The following is a 16,394-nucleotide window of genomic DNA, read 5'->3' as shown; positions in this document are numbered from 1 at the left end:
GGCCGGCGGAGCCTCCGACGGAAGCAGCGGTAAGGGCGGGGCGCGCCGAGCCGAGGGCGGCCCGCAGTAGGCGGGGTCTTCCGGTGGCCGGAGGCTCGCGGCGCGGGGAAGCAGTGTGCCGCGCTCGGCGCCGCGGCGCCCGGAGGAGGTGACAGCTGCGATGGCGCAGGCTTGAGACTCCGCGCTGTCTGAGTTCTCTGATCGGTGACGCAAATGACAAGACGCGGCAGCTTTTCCACACAGAGGCAGCTTTTGTATTTAACTAAAAGCATTTACACCACAAGTGAGGAGCATCAGTTAAAGTTGCGCTTCCACATCGTATCTGTGTCGCGTACCCCCGTGAATTGCAGGGAAAGGTTCTCAGCCTCGTTTCCTCGCTCTCGGTAACCGCCAGCGGCGTTAAGGTGAAATGCAAGTCGCTTCACAGCAGTACTTCATTAGGGATGGGAAGACCCGCGAGCCCCGCCTCTATGCTTTCCGTCATGTTTTCCTTCATCAGGTGGCGCGTCTTGACGGTGGCGCTTCCGATGTGAGGAGTTACGAGAACATCCTTCATCTGTAACAGAGGGTGATCCCTGGGGACGAAAAGAAGTGCTGAGGTGAGAGTCACTCGCACAGCAGGTTTCTTCGGCGCCTGAAGGACCAGGGAAACGCTTAAAATAGTAATTACAAACAGAAATGACGCTATGACCCAAGCATACTCAAGGCTTGAAAATGAAGTCTGCCTTGCAGCTTTTTATGCAACAAATTCTCCTAGTGAGTCAGCGTGGATTTTGCTTTGCTGCTGCAAAAGGATTGGGGACATCACTTCAGCAGGGCTAGAAACAAAATCACACAGTTTCTACCAGCTTTATCCTGTTTTGCAGCACATGCACTCACTTCTATTTAACTTAAATATATATCCAACCTTGGCAAAGGTTCAGGATAGGTCACATCCAGAGCAGCTGCCTTAATAACTTTGTTTTGGAGGGCCTCCACCAAAGCATCCTGATCAACAACCAGACCTGGGTGACAGAAAAAAGAAAAAAAAACAACTCTTATTTTCATATTGCCACACAATATCATCTTTTACAACTTGTAGGGCTAGTAATGTTCACAAAGCAGAAGCAGCAGCAGGGGGTGGTGAACCAGGAAGAGGAAGCTTGGTTATGCACATGAGAGCTGGACAGTCAGGATTCAACTTCAGAGTAAAAGACACTTTATTAGAGCTGAGTTTCCCAGGACTACTTATATAAAATGAGATTAATAACTGCCAGGGAACCATAATGCAGTTTTATTTATCTTGCGCCTTACCTCTGCTGATATTAATGAGAATGGCTGTGGGTTTCATCAGCTGTAGCTCCCTCTTCCCAATCAGTTTGTGTGTCTGAGGTGTCAGTTTCACAGCCAGCATCACAAAATCTGCCTGCTGGAGCAAGTCATCTATCTTCTTACAGTAGGTAGCTCCAACAGCACGTTCTTCTTCCTTGTTTCTTGGGGGGCAGGGAAATAGGGAAGGGGGAGAGAACTCTAGTCGTAACCAAGAGTTTGCAGAAAAAGTTTAAATCAGAGTTAGAAAAACGACTTTTTTTTTTCCTTTGCTCTTTAGTGAGAAGCAGCTAGTTAATAATACGACTGAAACTAAATGAAGAGAAGCGCTAAGCTCTGCTTCTCATAGTATCAGCCCTACTATGCAAAAATGTGCACTACTACACCCACGACAAGAAAGTGAGAAGTGCATATAAATGCACTGAGTAAATAAAAAGATAAATGCATCTGTGTCACAGCTTTTGGATGTAACAGAGATTCTTTTCCAACCCAAATGCAAAACTGATGTTTGACACAAATTCCCTTCCTTGTGAATAATAACTCAAAAATTGCTGAGGAAACAGAGGAGACAGAGCAGAGGATAAATCCTCAGAAACAGATGACAACAGAAGCCTGCCTGCTCCGTGAATCAGTACTGTCTCACTGGAAGCATACACTGCAAGGTCTGCCAGCATGTTCGTCCCATCAGGACAGTCTGGGCTGTGCACTGTGCTGTTCACATTGGCTTCCCACAGATGTGAAAGATGCACAGCACGTGGGATGGGTCCCTGAGAGCCAGGTGCACAGAATGATACGTGTGCTTCTGTCTGAGGACAGTCAGAAGGGCTGCCGAGACTGACTCTCCTTAGGAGCAGCTAGTTCTAAAAGGAGGAGGTGTTTCTGCCTGCACTGCTGCTGTGTGTAAGTCACAGCAGTAACGTCACCTTAGACTGTTTTCTCCACTCCTCAATCTACTGTGAGGTCACCAACATTATAGAGAGGTTCACAGGGAGATCAGTGAGATTGATCAGTTCTGTTCCTTTCTGACTTGGTTTTCATACAAATCATGAAACCGATGACAATCCTGAAGCCAGCTCACATATTTTGCCACTTAAAGGGAGAGTTGTGAGAGAGCTACAATGGCAAAGCAGACTTTCTTTGCAGCTGTGACCAGTTTTACCTCTGTTTCCTGTTGTGGTATAAAATTTTCATCTCAAAGGCTTTGGCTCTCTCAGCCACTTTGTAGCCAATGGCGCCCATTCCAACGATGCCTAGAGTAGCTCCAGAAACCTCAGCACCCAGCCAGTTGGCAGGGAAATATTCAGTGTCAGGGGATATTGCCATTTGATAGCCTTGGAAGGAAAAAAAGAAAAAGTCACATCAAGAATTAAACGATTCCTGGCATCTGGTTACTTTCTGTCATAGAACAACACAGAAGGAACAGTAAAAAGCTGTTGTATTTCTGGACGAGATCTGAATAGTGATGCACTAGCAACCCAATTTCTTACACTGATTTCTTTCTTAGGATATAAGCATATCCAGACCCTCTTTGGAATAGGAGACAAGGGCAAAGAAGCAACCTCAGCAGAGCTGCTCGTTGTCTTTTTCTGTCTGCAGTGCAAATGAATTATTGCCCCACTAAAATGCAACTCTGCAACACAGCTTCCTACTCATGGGATTCACCAGCAGGACTAATGTGACAGTGCTACAGATGGCACCTGTGCTGTGTTTGCTGAATGGTGCATCTGATGTAACACAGGTTAGGTTGTAGCATCATCAAGACTTTCAGTAAGGCCAAAGTGTGTTTCCCTGCCTTCTTGCGGGTAGAACACAACTGGCAGAGAACAGAAACACAGGAAAGGATGGACAGGATTTCTTAAAAGTTGATGAAAAAAGTCTTAACAGTTTGTTCACAGCAACTCAAATTTATGTCAGCTAGGCAAAGACAGGCTTTAGGGCTTCTTGCCAACATCTCTTTATTAGAACTTGAAAAGCAAGACTGCACTGGACAAGCAGAATGAGTGGCTACGAAGAAGAACCCTCAAGACTTTAGGGCTGTCTGGAAGAAGAAATGTACCTACCTTACTAATACATCTGGTGGGAAACTGAATGCACTACATGCAAGTTACTACTACCAGCATGACAGAGTTATCCTTTTCCTCATCCCTGTTTTTCTTCCAGTACTTCTGCTCCTAAGCCCACCTTTGCATCAGCACACGCTTTCTAATTGCGTGCTTTGAAGAGCCAGCTTTGAAAAGTCAGAAAGCCTTTCAGTTATTACCTTCCACAAGTCTCCTGGAAGATGCCAGCATCAAAGCCATCCCCAAGTCTGCAGTGTCAGTGGAAACAATTGATGGAGTGTTAGACACTTTCACACCATAGCTGGAGAGGAGATTCAGATCCAAGTGATCTACTCCTGCTCCAGAGCTTGCAACTATCTTCAGGTTAGGCAGGCTCTGCAGCAGCTCCTCATTAATAACCGGTTTGTGATACCACATATAAATAGCTCTGATCTTTTTGCCAAGAAAGCTCTTGTTTTCAAGATATTCTTTCATGGTGATGAGACAGAAACGTTCCTTTAGAAATTCAGCATGGTCTTCGTATACCCCATGCTTCCCTCCGATGCAGTCAATTAGCACACAGGGCAGCTCCTGACCCTCCATGTCCTGCAAAAGCAATGAGAAACCAAAATGACATCTCCCGCTGCAGGTTTTTTGAAAACAGGAACTGATCGGCTCGGTTGCATGCTCTTTTCTCACTTGAGGATCGATCTGGTCAAAGATGTTTGCTCTCGTGAGTGGAACACGCGAGTTCACCAACCCGTCTTCAGAAGGATGCGACTGTGATTCGCAAGCACAGTCCTGGCACCAGAGCTACAGAAAAGTTCAGCGTCACACGCCGCCAACAGCAGCTGGCAAGCCTGCTTTGCTGGCTAACAACAAGCAGCAGTGCCCGCCCCAGGACCGCCGCAAAGCAGTACCGCTCTCTCGCCCCGGCTGCTCGAAACAAGCACGCACCTTCCCTGCAACGCAACGCAACGTCCCGTCCCCCACCGGATCCCCCGCCACCGCAGCACGGCTCGGCAGACCCAGGGCGGGCTGGGACACGCCAAAAGTCCTCTCAGAAGGCGCTTGCGGACGGGACCGGAGACGTGAGCGCGCCTGAGAGACAGCCCGCCTCCTCCCGGCGGGAGCGAGCCGCCCGGCTCTCGGTGCGGGCGCACGAGCTGACGGAGCCGGGCCCCCTGCGCCGCTCACCTGCGCGCCGCTCGCCAACACGGGCCGGCAGCACGGGCTGGGAGGGGAGGAAGCGAGGGGGGAGGAGGGGCGGGAGAAAGAGGAGAGGGGGGAGGAGCCGCTCCTGGAAAAGGTGCCGGCGTCGGGGGGACCGCAGCTTGTCTGCGTGGGAAAAGGGATAAGGTGGGTTAACGAGTCGTTTTAGCTGGGTACGTATGGTAAGGTGTGAGCTGATTCTGTGCACTGAGACCTTCAGAGCAGCTCGGATTTTGGAGCTTGATGATCCCTGAGGTCCCTTCTGTGATTCTGAGGCGGTTCCTCTTGCTGTGTAGATGGTGAGCGAGGCACTCCAGGAAGGCTCTGACCTGTGCGGTAGGAGCAGCCGAGAGCCAGAAAACCCCGCCTGAGGCCAGGGACCTCTTTTCCTTCCGAGCCGAGAAGGGACCAGCACTTGTGAACTACTACACTGTCCTGAGCTCTGCAGCACTTTGCAGTTGCACAATTGCATACAGGTCTGTCTCCTGAGTTCTACCAAACACATTTTGGTATGCTGAACATTCAGGCCATCAAGTTCAACATGAGATCCTCTCTAAAGTAACTAAGACAAAATGAAGTGTAATAGACAGTTGTAATGCAAAGTGATACATAACCATAACTTTTTATCTTGTTGGTGACTTTTGGGTATCATTTATTGACGTGAGTTTCAAATTCTCAAGGTTAGGCTTTAAACCAAAAAGCCATGAGCTAGCTAGACGGAGTTAAAGCAGTAACTGGATTCCTGGTACGAGTTCAGTTTTTGACCTTTCTTTATGAGAAAGCAATAAACATTTAGTGCTTACACGTTTCGTGTTTCACATCAACCTCTTGTGAGTTTGCTGATAAGATGTAATGGGTGATCTTTTAACTTACTGCTTATGTAACAGTGCCTGAGATTAAAGGGTCGATGTGAAGTAGAAGATGAGACATTCTACAACTAATTTTCTACCGACTTTTAGTACTGAAGGTCAACAAATCCAGCAGCAAACAAAAACCTTCCAAAGATCAGTGCAATAGTTATCCCACCTGTGCATCAAATCAATAAATTTGGATTAACAGAAGATACCTTTAGACAAAGAATAGGCGATCAAATATTCAAAGCACTGTTCTTCTTGGTAAGAATCGAGGACACATACATCAATTATCAAGAAAATGAGCTTGGTTATGTGGCTACATGGGGAGAGAAGCAGACAGATTCCAAGTTGCTTTGTGTCACTTCAGCAAATTTTCAAGTTTGTTTAGGAGCTGGTATTAAACAGAGCAAAATATGTGACAGAAGGGGTCAGGAAGCCACTCACACTCTGAATGCCTGAAGAGCTGTTTGAACTGCCAGAATGTCACAAATAGCTTTGCATGGGCAGCGGGCAAACAGCAGCTTGAGATATGTGCACGTTGTTGCAGGTGAGTGCTGCACGAGTCCACTGCAATATTTTAGGTACCTTGCATTGGAAAAGGAAGTATTGCTACATGCTAATATTTTATTATTGCTGAGAGAGATCTATTATACTGGCATTATGACAAAGCTCTCTGAAATTCGTAGTTTCTATGACTACAAAGAAAGAAGTATTGCACAACTTAACTCCTAGTTTCATTAATTGTTACATATTGCCATTGGTCTCTGTGTACTACTGCAGGACTGGCCGACGTCTGCAGTGTCGACAAGGTGCTTGCATAATGATTGTTTCTTAAGGTAAGGTTTTGAAGTATTGCATCAACCTAAGTGCACAACTTGTGCACAACGTAATCCATTTCCTAGATGGGATGTTTAACCTGGTTTAAGCATGAAATTGGATGGGGGTATATGATCCTTCTGTGTTTAAAGTAGTGTTATATGTGAGCAGGATGCATAAATACATTAAACACACACACACACACACAACAACCAAACACAACCAGGAGGTCTGTATTCTCATGGTTTTGCTTTTCAGGCAAGGCCAACCCAAGGAAGCAACTACCTCTCACTCACAGATTATGCCACAAGAACATTTGATGCATTTGATGTGCATTTGATTGGAAGCCATCATGAAGCACCACCACTAACCTGCCTGCTTGCTTCAGGTAAGGCCTGCATCTCATTAGACTGTTGTAGCAGCAGTCTGTGCTACGTCATACAGTGTGCCTGTCCAAACAGACCTGCACTAACAGAACAAATGTCACATTTTGCATTACAGTGTCTGCTGCAGTTTTTTATTCTTCTTTTAGAGAGTTTAAAACTGAAGGTATTATGTCTTCCAAGTACAATCTAAGTAGAATAAGAGGAGGGAAACAGCATGGAAAGATGACCTTAACTGTATGTAAGTTAATTTGATGCTATTCAATACGTATTTAGATTGAGGAAAGGTAGGAAATGGAGGAATATTTCTTATGGAATTTGAAGATAAGAGGCACTTGCTTCCTGAAGACACTGTTAGGAAGCTGTACTTCAGGTCATGACTCCCAGTTTGTAAGGCGATGTCAAGTAGTTAGGTGTTGTATTGGAATCAAACCCATCCTTCCAAGCTGACAGCTGCCCAGCACTCCGTCTGAAGCGCTGCACTGGCAAGGAGCACTTCTCTAGAAGATCAGCTCAGACTCCTAAATATCTGCAGCAGTGGAAGTAAAAGCAAGCAAATGACAAGTGCATTCTGTTCTTTTGGGTGCTCGTGAAATGATGTCCTGTTTGCTGCTTCTGTTTCAATCTGGAGAAGTTTGTAGGCGCAAACTCTTTTCTCTAGTTTGTGGATATTAATCTAATACATGGTATTTTTTTTTCATCTGTTCCTGTAGATACCGGTGGCTTTGTTTTCAGCTTTGCAATTTGTCACTTAGCCTTTTATTATGAAAGGATAGACTTACATTTGTCAGGATAATGCTGGTGAGATCAAACACATAGTGGGTGCCTGTACCTCAGGGAACAGGAGGTCTTTTGTAGAAGGAACATGGGACAGTCCTAAAATTCTTGTAAGCAAAAATGCTGCTCCTTAAAAGCTACAGTAATTTGTTTCCCCGAGCCACTAGAGTTGTTATACACAGGTTCCAAAACCTAGGTATGCTAACATTCACTGTTTGGTCTCCATAAACATTAAACAAGCATTGATGACTGCCATTTTTTCTGCATGGAGAAATTCAGTTCCTCACCTTTGCTTCACACACACTTCATGTCAGACAGCATTTTGTCAGACTGCGCCTCTGCTGCCATCTGTCATGTGGCAACAAAATATTATGGAATGTTGGCAGGAAGGTTCAGCCTCTACTCCCATCCCACCAACATCTGCCTCTGACATGATGGGCCAACCTAATGAAATAGTAATAAAAACCTAATGAAATAGTGACAAGCTGCTCTAAGAAACAGGAGGTGGAAATGACTCTGTAAAGATTTATAAAGGTTTATGAGACTGCAGACAGAATCCGAGCTGTGCCTATGGGCAATTTTGCTATGAATGGTACTGATGAATAATCACACTGATCATAAAACCTCACTACATGATAGCATTCATGGCAGTGCCACTTGGAGTTGTGCACTGGAAGTTTGTATTTTAAGACAACAGAGTGTACGTAAGTTTTAGTGAGGTGGATGAACATTCTTCTGTTCAGAGAAATTGAATTAATTAAATTAAATGAATTAAAAAATGCAGAAATCGAAATAATTGATTGCATTAGAGATGCTGTTTCTAGTTTGGTAAAGCCATGGTTTCTTACTATGATAATTGCAGCCTTAAAAACAGTTTGTCAAGTTGCTGTTTCTAATCTTTGTAGTACTGGTGCTCACTGTTGTACCTTGCTTCAAATATAGATATTCCTGCAGAAGGAAATCCTACTGACTTGGGCTTCAATGGTGTTTGCTTTTTCACAACTATTTTTCACGTTCCTTCTGAGTTACAGAGCGGTGCTGAGTCTGACAAGCATTCTTGCAAACATTTTGTGCTAAGTTGAAAATATTCAAGGTAGACTTCGAGTAAGTTTGGTATTCCAAACATGGCAGCACGTCCATCTTGGAGACTATTTTTCATTAGTGCTGTTGTTTGCAACTACAAACTGTCAACTCAGATCTTCTGCTTTGAATAAATGATACTGAGCATGTTTCTGAACACTAATTTTTGTCTCAGCATTTCAGGTCTCAGGTGCTACTTTAAAAGGAGACTTCCACATAGAGTGTCACTAATATTTCTAGTAGGCAGCTTGCACTGTTTGCTTTGATATCTAATATGAATGAGGGGAGCTATGTAATCTAAGCAGATATGTTCTTTAGGACTCCTATACGTTTTTTAAAGTACTGATGTAAAATTGCTATTTTCCCCTTTGTATTACCTCTTTCCTTTAGTCAGGCATTCTATTTCCAAAGTTTTCTAAGAATAATACAGAATGCTGAGACATTTTCTCTTGTCTCATGACTATCTGGTAGCACCCTTAAAATGATTGGTAGGTAGAAAGGATCTGTCACCCAGGAAAGCTCACTTTTGAACATGTTGTTAATAAAATATAACTACATAAAAATAAAAATAACTCTAAAGTGATCTGTTAAAACTTGTGAAGTCCTGTTTCCTCTGCTTTTCCCTTATTTCTGAGGAACCCCAGGCACCCGTACAGGCTGGGAGGAGCGGTCCTTGAGAGCAGCTCGGCAGAGAAGGACCTGGGGGTCCTGATGGACGAGAGACTGAACATGAGCCAGCAGTGCGCTCTGGCAGCTCGAAAGGCAAATGGGATCCTGGGCTCCATCAGGAGAGGGGTGGTCAGCAGGGACAGGGAGGTGATTGTCCCTCTCTACTCGGCTCTTGTGAGGCCCCATCTGGAGTACTGTGTCCAGGTGTGGAGCCCTCAGTACAAGAAAGACATTGAGATTTTGGAAAGGGTCCAGAGGAGGGCGACTAAGATGATCAGGGGGCTGGAGCACCTCCCCTATGAGGACAGGCTGAGGGAGTTGGTCTTGTTCAGCCTGGAGAAGAGAAGGCTGCGGGGTGACCTCATTGCAGCCTATCAATACCTGAAGGGAACCTACACCCAGGAGGGGAGTAAACTCTTCAAAAGGGCTGACAACAGCAGGACTAGGGGAAATGGATCGAAGTTGAAGGAGGGAAGATTTAGGTTGGATGTTAGGGGGAAGTTCTATACAAGGAGAGTGGTTAGGCCCTGGAACGGGCTGCCCAGGGAGGTTGTGGATGCCCCGTCCTTGGATGTGTTTAAGGCCAGGTTGGACAGGGTCCTGGGCAACCTGATCTGAATGTGTGTGTTTGGTGGCCCTGCTAGGTAGGGGGGTTGGAACTACATGATCCTTGAGGTCCCTTCCAACCCGGGTGATTCTGTGATTCTGTGATTCTGTGATTCTGTTTCTCTCACAATAGGCAAATTAAAACATCATTTCTAAGGAGCCTTTCCAAAGCTGCAAATAAGTAGGCAATCAGAAGTTATTTCTCCCAGAGCCTTTTAAAGCCTGCGTGCATTTATCCATAGCTGAAAGTGAGGAGCAGTTTGTTCCTCCACAAGGGAATTAAAACTGTGAAGGCCTCATTACATGTGAGACTCGGCCAGAGCTCTCCCTGCCCATTCTGAACAGGTGTCTCTTAATGGGGAAAAAAAAAAAGAAAAGAAAAGAAAAAAGGAAAAAAAAAAAAAAAGAATAAAAGCATTTAGAGCTGATTGGGAAAAGAAGAAAGATATTTAGAGCTCCTTTTGCTCTTCAGCTAGGCAGCACTTCACTAGGCATGGGAAGACCAGTAAGAGCTGCTAGTATGTTTTCAACTGCTTCCTCTGTTATCATGCGGGTGGCCTTGTCTGTTTTAATGCCAAGGTGAGGTGTTATAATTACATTCTTCAATTTTAGTAATGGATGATCTCTGGAAGAGGAAAAAAGAGAAAGTTAAAACATAACTGTCATTTATCCAAATGAAGAGTCTCGTTTAGGCTTTCACACTGTATTTAACTATAAAGATAATATAACTTTACAATCCCACTGACGTCTGTAGACTTTAATCACCTGTGTTCAGATGATTCTGGGTGTTAAAAGGATGTGTTAAGTATTTACACTGTGCTCTTTTGCCCAAGCCCAGAAACACATTTTTTGCCACGAGCAGCAATTTGCACTACATCAGAACAGAGCACTCTCAGCATATTAACGCTACACAATGCTCTGAGCTGTAGTTATGCAACTCAGGAAATGGGCAGCAATGTCCTGGGCTCCTAGGTCCCCAAACCCCAAAAGCCAGCCACTTCAGTTGTCTCCCCAAGGAACCATTCTGGCAAATGTGCCTGTAGCCTCTGGGCCCAGGAGGTGTGCAGTACTTCAGCTCTGTACTGGAGAAACAAGCCTGTGCAGAGGGAAAATTTGGGACAGTACAGCATGTCTAAGGAGGGCTGATTCAACCAGCTTCCGCACATTCAGTATGTTGCACCTTTAGATAAAACAGGGAGTGAAGCACACGTGTATCTTCAGTGGGTGATTCTGTGGTCTAATACTCCCCTAATGCACAAGCTCCCCCGTGCTGTTTCCTGCTACCCCCACTTCCCTTCAGCCTGTTATCACTTCCAACATCTGGGCCGCATCCCTTATGCACAGCAATTTCACACAAATGTGCAGCCCAGGAGCAGAAGGAGATGCATCTCCGTGACCCCTGCCTGCCAGCCTCATGCAGTGTTTCTGAGGAATGAGAAGAAATGAGATGGTGACCTGGGCAGCGGCTCCGGGTCGGTGACATCCAAAGCTGCAGCCCTGATAGCACCAGTGCGCAGAGCTCCCACCAGTGCCTCTTGGTCCACCACTGCACCTGGGTTGGAATAACAGCAACGCTGAGCGCTATTTGCAGGTAATGGTCTCAGACAGGAAAGAGGGTGCAAAGGGGGAGTGAGGAATTTTTGCCACGCCTGCTCGTTTTCAGCACGTGCACAGCTCCACAGAATGAGCTGGCTTGTATTTGGTAGTCAGGCCAGCAAATACTACACATTTTCCAAATGCTACCTCGGCTGATGTTAACGAGAGTAGCTGTGGGTTTCATCAGTTCCATCTCTCTTTTCCCAATCAGCTTGTGTGTCTGAGGTGTCAGGCTCACCACCACCATCACAAAATCTGCCTGGCAGAGCAAATCATCCATCTTCTCACAGTAAGTGGCACCAACAGCTTGTTCTTCCTGCTCTTTCCTGATGGGGAAACAAAGGATCACACAGCATTTCAGAGCACCGGTCGTGCAAATATTGTCTACCACGATGCCACTGGTGCACAAACGCAGGTCTGCCATTAATGCAGCCAACAGGTGGCAGAGTAGCATGTGTTTAGTGCCTCTGGAAGGCAGCAAGCCCTGCCTGCCTCTCAGCGTCTGCAGTGCAGGTTCGCTGACTTACTTCAAAGTCTGCAAGTGGACTGCAGCTAAGCACAGGAGTGGACACGGCCCATTCTGCAGGATCTCTGTGGGAAAGGTGCACCTCACAGGATACAACAGTCACTCAAATTGGAGTATTCAGATTTGCCAGAATTCATCCCTGGGACCTCTGAGAATGCTCATCCCGTTGATAGCATCCAGCAAACTCGTCACTTGCAATGAATGGAATCAGCAAGGCAGTTCTTTGGTAATTTAGGATGGTTCCTGGCCACTCCAGGACTTTCTAAGCGTGGGTTCTTGGGACTCTCTAAGTAATAAAGCATGTAGCTACACCAAAAGATAACAAATTAAAGTGAGATTTCTAGTTTGAATTTTTCACAGTAAAACAGGATAGCTGCCATTTCTGTTTTCTTGCCTGGATTCTGAGAACTAAAGAAGCAAACATAGGAGAATATGTTTGAAATGTTTTGCTCTTGGTTGCAAGAGAATGACTTGGAATTATCTCTACACTAGAAATAAAGAAAGAAATCACACTAGGCAGATAAGCTCAGTGGCACTTTGGACCAAGTGTCTCTAATGCATGCATTTTGTTGGCTTTGTTCAGTGTCGAGGTCGACAGACAGTGACTGAGTAAGGAACAGGCTGGAATTACAGCCAGTTCAGCAACATGCAGAGCGCGTTTTGCTTCAGCACACAAGGCAGAAATGTAAATGGACTTTAAAACAACCCATTTTTTTCACTTCTGTTGCCATGTGCCTTGCTGTTTCACGACGGCACTCTTAGATATACATTGAAGACTAAGAAATGCTAAACAGAGGGAGACAGTGAAGACCAGCAAACAAATACATAAGTAAGTAAATAAGTAAATAAATAAAAATTGTGCTTTATTTTCTTTTCTCTGTGGTTTATGAAGGAAGTCTGAAGGACTTCTTTCTAAATCCTGCAGAAGGAGGGATTGGTCTAGTATTTTTTGAACATTTCTCTCTGTACTCCTGACATAATTACATAATTTCTTGGAAAGGAAATACTGACTATATGAAAGGCAGTTTCTGCTGCAATTCGGGTCTTTACCTCCGTGTTCTGTTGTGGTACAAAATCTTCATCTCTGGCTCTCAGAGCAATCTTATACCCAATGCTGCCCATGCCAACGATCCCCAGAGTAGCTCCAGTAACTTCAACTCCAAGAAAATCAACTTCACAATACTCCACACCTGGGGAAACGGCAACGTGATAGCCTGCAAAAATAAATATCCAGGATGATGAGTGAATGAGGTCCAGCACAGGTGAACGTGGCCAAAGAATCCACGCTCAAAGTGCGGCTGCAGCGCATTTCACAAGTGCAAACACACAGCTCTGAACAGCAGCCCTTTCTGCAGTATCCTGGGCGATTTCCTAACACAGCATATTTCCCTGCCATGTGTGACATTCCCCATTTGCTCTTACCGTCCCATGAAAAGCATTTTAATAAATCTCCCTAAAAATCATTATAACAAATGAGACTCGTAAGAATACTGATCTCCTCTTCATCAGTAATCAAAACCATTACTGCCAGGGACATTGTAGAGGTTGGAAAAACCACATTTAGAATACCACTAGATGTTGGTGTTGCTATTTAGAATAAAGACAGGTTTCCTGTTCATCTCTGCCACTCTTCTTTGAAAAGGAAGCGTGACTTCTTTAAAAATCACTGCTCGATTGTTTAATTGCTTATCTGTTAAACCTGCCAACTTTGGGGTAGCCACACAAACAGAAAATAAACTTGTATGCACAGCGAGACAGAGATTATTAGCCAGCTAGCAAGGAGAGAGGCTTCTGATGTTTGTGTCTTCCGACATGGCCAGCTCTTGTTAAGCACAAGCAGAATATTGTGAAAGTAACAAAAAATGCCTCAGGTCATGCCAGAGGACAGCTATCGGAAATGGCCCCACAGGGTAATTTCTCCCCTTTGAGTTTCTATGACTCCGCTGGTACAGGTAGCAAATCAACGGCAAGGAAATTTTATAGGATGAACCTGAATAATCTTGTCCTGAAGCTGGAGACATTCTAATCAAGACAAGGATGGGTTAATCTGGGGAATCAGCAAGAAAAAAATTGAGAATTTTGGAAGAAATTAGAAGGGGTGCTGCTAACAGACACTAGAGCAACCTGCTTTGATGATTGCTGATGCACCTTAAATTCCTCAGTTCCAGCTTCTAAGACCAAGCTCTGTCCATAAAGCAGTGTTTTATTTGAATATAAGGTGTTGCTCAAGTATTTGCCACCCATGCTGGTGAACTGTGAAAAACAAACTCTTATGATTTTATTTATACCTGGTTGAAATAGGAGCGTTTCTGTAAGCTGTAGCAATTTGTATATTGAATATATATAGAATATATCAAAGTACAAAATCTTCAATTTTCCAGCCCAACACAGTAAGCTATTCACATTTTGTTGCACTATGGATATCTTCAGAAAAGTCAAACTAGTGGCACATAAGTTGTATCATTTCCAGAAGATACACAATGGAAGAATCAGAGATTACCTTCTACCAGTCTTCTAGCAGATGCCAGCAGCAAAGCCATCCCAGTATCTGCTGTGCTACTGGAAACAGCACGTGGAGCATTAGCCATTTTCACACCAAAGCCAGCCACAAGTTTCAGATCCAGATGATCCATCCCTACTCCTGAATTTGCAATCACTTTCAAGTTGGGCAGGCTCTGGAGGAGGTCTTTGTCAATGGCTGGTTTGTGCCACCACAAATAGATCGCTTGGACCTTTTTTCTCATATTCTTTTTGTTTTCAAGAAATTCCTTCATAGTGATGAGGCAGAAGTGCTTCTTCAGAAACTCCACATGGTCATGCAGTATCCCATGCATTCCTCCAATTTCATTCACCAGAAGCCCAGGCAGCTCTTCTCCCTCCATCATCTGCACAAAGAAGAAAGAGAGGCAGCATCAAAAGAAATACAAATATTTTTTTCCAAATATTTTAAAGAATCATCACTTTCATGCTCTTGTTCATGACAACTATGACAAGAGAGCTAATGAACTGTATATTTAGGCAGGGGGGCAAACAATTTAGGACAAGAAAGCAGCTCTTTTAAGCACATTATCATTTTATATGAAAACAAACTAAAAACAAGCAAGCAAACAAAAAGAGTAACCCCAAACCCAACAACAATGAGGCAAAACAAACATACAAAATAAAGAAACAACAAAAACAAACACCCTAGTCTTCATATAAGGAAGTATGAACAAGTTCTGTCCCTCACAGGCTGTAAGGTCACTGTCACCAGGCGTATAACATGCAGTAATTTCTCATTAATAACTGAGTTTCAGGCCATAAATGCTCTGGTGTATAAATCTTCTGTCCTGTCCCAAAATCACCATTTACTGTGTCTAAGAATTTTAGAAAAGCGCTGGAACAAATAGAACTCCTGCAAGTAAATTGCACGGGTTCACCATGAACTTTGTGATACAGGTTAATTTTTCCATTCTTTATCTCTCCAGCCTCCTGTCCTGAGATGATACTAGTGACTTTTTAACTGCAGTTGCTTAGATGTGTGTTTTTAAATAAGGACTCCAGCACTCAAGTTAAAAAAGGATTACATTATTTTTCTCCAGAACTCACTGACCACTTGTTTTTGGTTTCCAGGAAATCTGTCAATAGACAGCTGTTAAAAAAAAAAAAAAGACATTTAATAGTTACCTTTGGTTTTCAATGGGAATCTTGTAAAGAGCTGGGGGTGAGGAGAGAGCAGGGTGCTGTTGGAGGACTGAAAATACAGGAATTCCCTACAGCAGTGCAGACTGCTGTCTTGTTAGTAGTGTTTTCACTATTTGCTTGTGAATATCTGGCTCTTTGTCTACAGTTACTGTGCTAAATGTTCATTTTACCACGCCTTCAAGAAGCCAGACTGTATTCCAGAATAAGGGAAAGTCTTCACGATTTTATAAAGGTGACAAATATTGTACTGTTTGTTTTTCTTCTCCCCCCACCCCCCCTATTTTTAATGTTTGCTCAAAAAGCAAAAAAACAAACAAACAAAAAGAAAACCCAAAACCATAAGAAAAAGCCTACTGAAGAGCCTGGAAATGTCAGTCCATTGTGACACGCCAGTCACAAAACACTTCCAAGCAGGTTTTAGTTATACCAAGGATGATATGTCTCTGGTTCTGTGCACAGACATCTAGCTCCTCTTGCTTGTTCCTCATGCTGTTTACATTGGTGTACAAATATTTCAAATGTGCTTCATTACACTCAGAACATCATGGAGAATGCTCAAGGGTCTCATTAGCATGCACTCTCTAAAATGTTGGTGTGCTGTCCCCTGTCTTACATCGGGTCAGATTGGTTTTAGCCAGTTTTCCATTCAAACCTAGCCTAGAGCTCTACTGATAAGCTCTGTCAACACGTGTGCAAAAATGTTTGAACCCCTCTGAGAAAGGTGCATCCAACGAGGGTCTGTAGATCATCCTGCAATTGAAAAACACAAAACGTGTTCTGCAGTAGCTGGACTAAGTAAAATATATATAATATAACGCTAAATTCAAAAGCATTATTGATCTGA

At 44.2% G+C, this 16,394-nt stretch overlaps 2 protein-coding genes and 1 long non-coding RNA gene across 8 annotated transcripts; 1 reads left to right on the top strand and 2 right to left on the bottom strand.

The window, feature by feature from the left end:
* Nucleotides 1-231: 231 nt before the first annotated feature.
* LOC122154993 (probable 2-ketogluconate reductase) lies at nt 232-4,606 on the bottom strand. Of its 4 annotated transcripts, none has more exons than XM_042808651.1 (6): nt 4,545-4,606; nt 3,569-3,953; nt 2,468-2,639; nt 1,294-1,472; nt 908-1,004; nt 232-575 (listed from the first exon to the last, which is right to left on the bottom strand). In XM_042808651.1, exons 2-6 carry the CDS (start codon nt 3,948-3,950, stop codon nt 422-424), a joined length of 984 nt encoding a protein of 327 aa, XP_042664585.1. In that variant the 5' UTR covers nt 3,951-3,953; nt 4,545-4,606; the 3' UTR covers nt 232-421. The 4 variants fall into 4 exon arrangements, with proteins under 4 accessions (XP_042664585.1, XP_042664587.1, XP_042664586.1 ...); XM_042808653.1 differs by lacking the exon at nt 4,545-4,606 and adding an exon at nt 4,341-4,436; XM_042808652.1 differs by lacking the exon at nt 4,545-4,606 and adding an exon at nt 4,305-4,328.
* LOC122154994 lies at nt 2,651-7,670 on the top strand. Of its 3 annotated transcripts, none has more exons than XR_006167081.1 (4): nt 2,651-4,438; nt 4,856-5,035; nt 6,194-6,249; nt 6,488-7,670. It is a non-coding gene; the product is annotated as an uncharacterized LOC122154994 (long non-coding RNA). The 3 variants fall into 3 exon arrangements; XR_006167080.1 differs by having other exon boundaries at nt 2,654-4,498; XR_006167079.1 differs by lacking the exon at nt 2,651-4,438 and adding an exon at nt 4,633-4,706.
* Nucleotides 7,671-10,188: 2,518 nt separating this feature from the next.
* LOC122172061 (probable 2-ketogluconate reductase) lies at nt 10,189-15,571 on the bottom strand. Its single transcript, XM_042840082.1, is given in 7 exon segments — nt 10,189-10,369; nt 11,200-11,296; nt 11,488-11,666; nt 12,917-12,952; nt 12,954-13,080; nt 14,367-14,751; nt 15,096-15,571. Coding segments are annotated over 6 exon segments (981 nt in total). The 5' UTR covers nt 15,096-15,571; the 3' UTR covers nt 10,189-10,212.
* Nucleotides 15,572-16,394: the final 823 nt, after the last annotated feature.

Source organism: Centrocercus urophasianus, unplaced genomic scaffold, assembly GCF_019232065.1.
Source record: "Centrocercus urophasianus isolate 14NV4802_14NV808 unplaced genomic scaffold, USGS_Curo_1.0 seq_11, whole genome shotgun sequence".
In the NCBI taxonomy this organism is placed as follows: Eukaryota; Metazoa; Chordata; class Aves; order Galliformes; family Phasianidae; genus Centrocercus; species Centrocercus urophasianus.
This window is presented reverse-complemented; position numbering and strand designations above follow the sequence as displayed.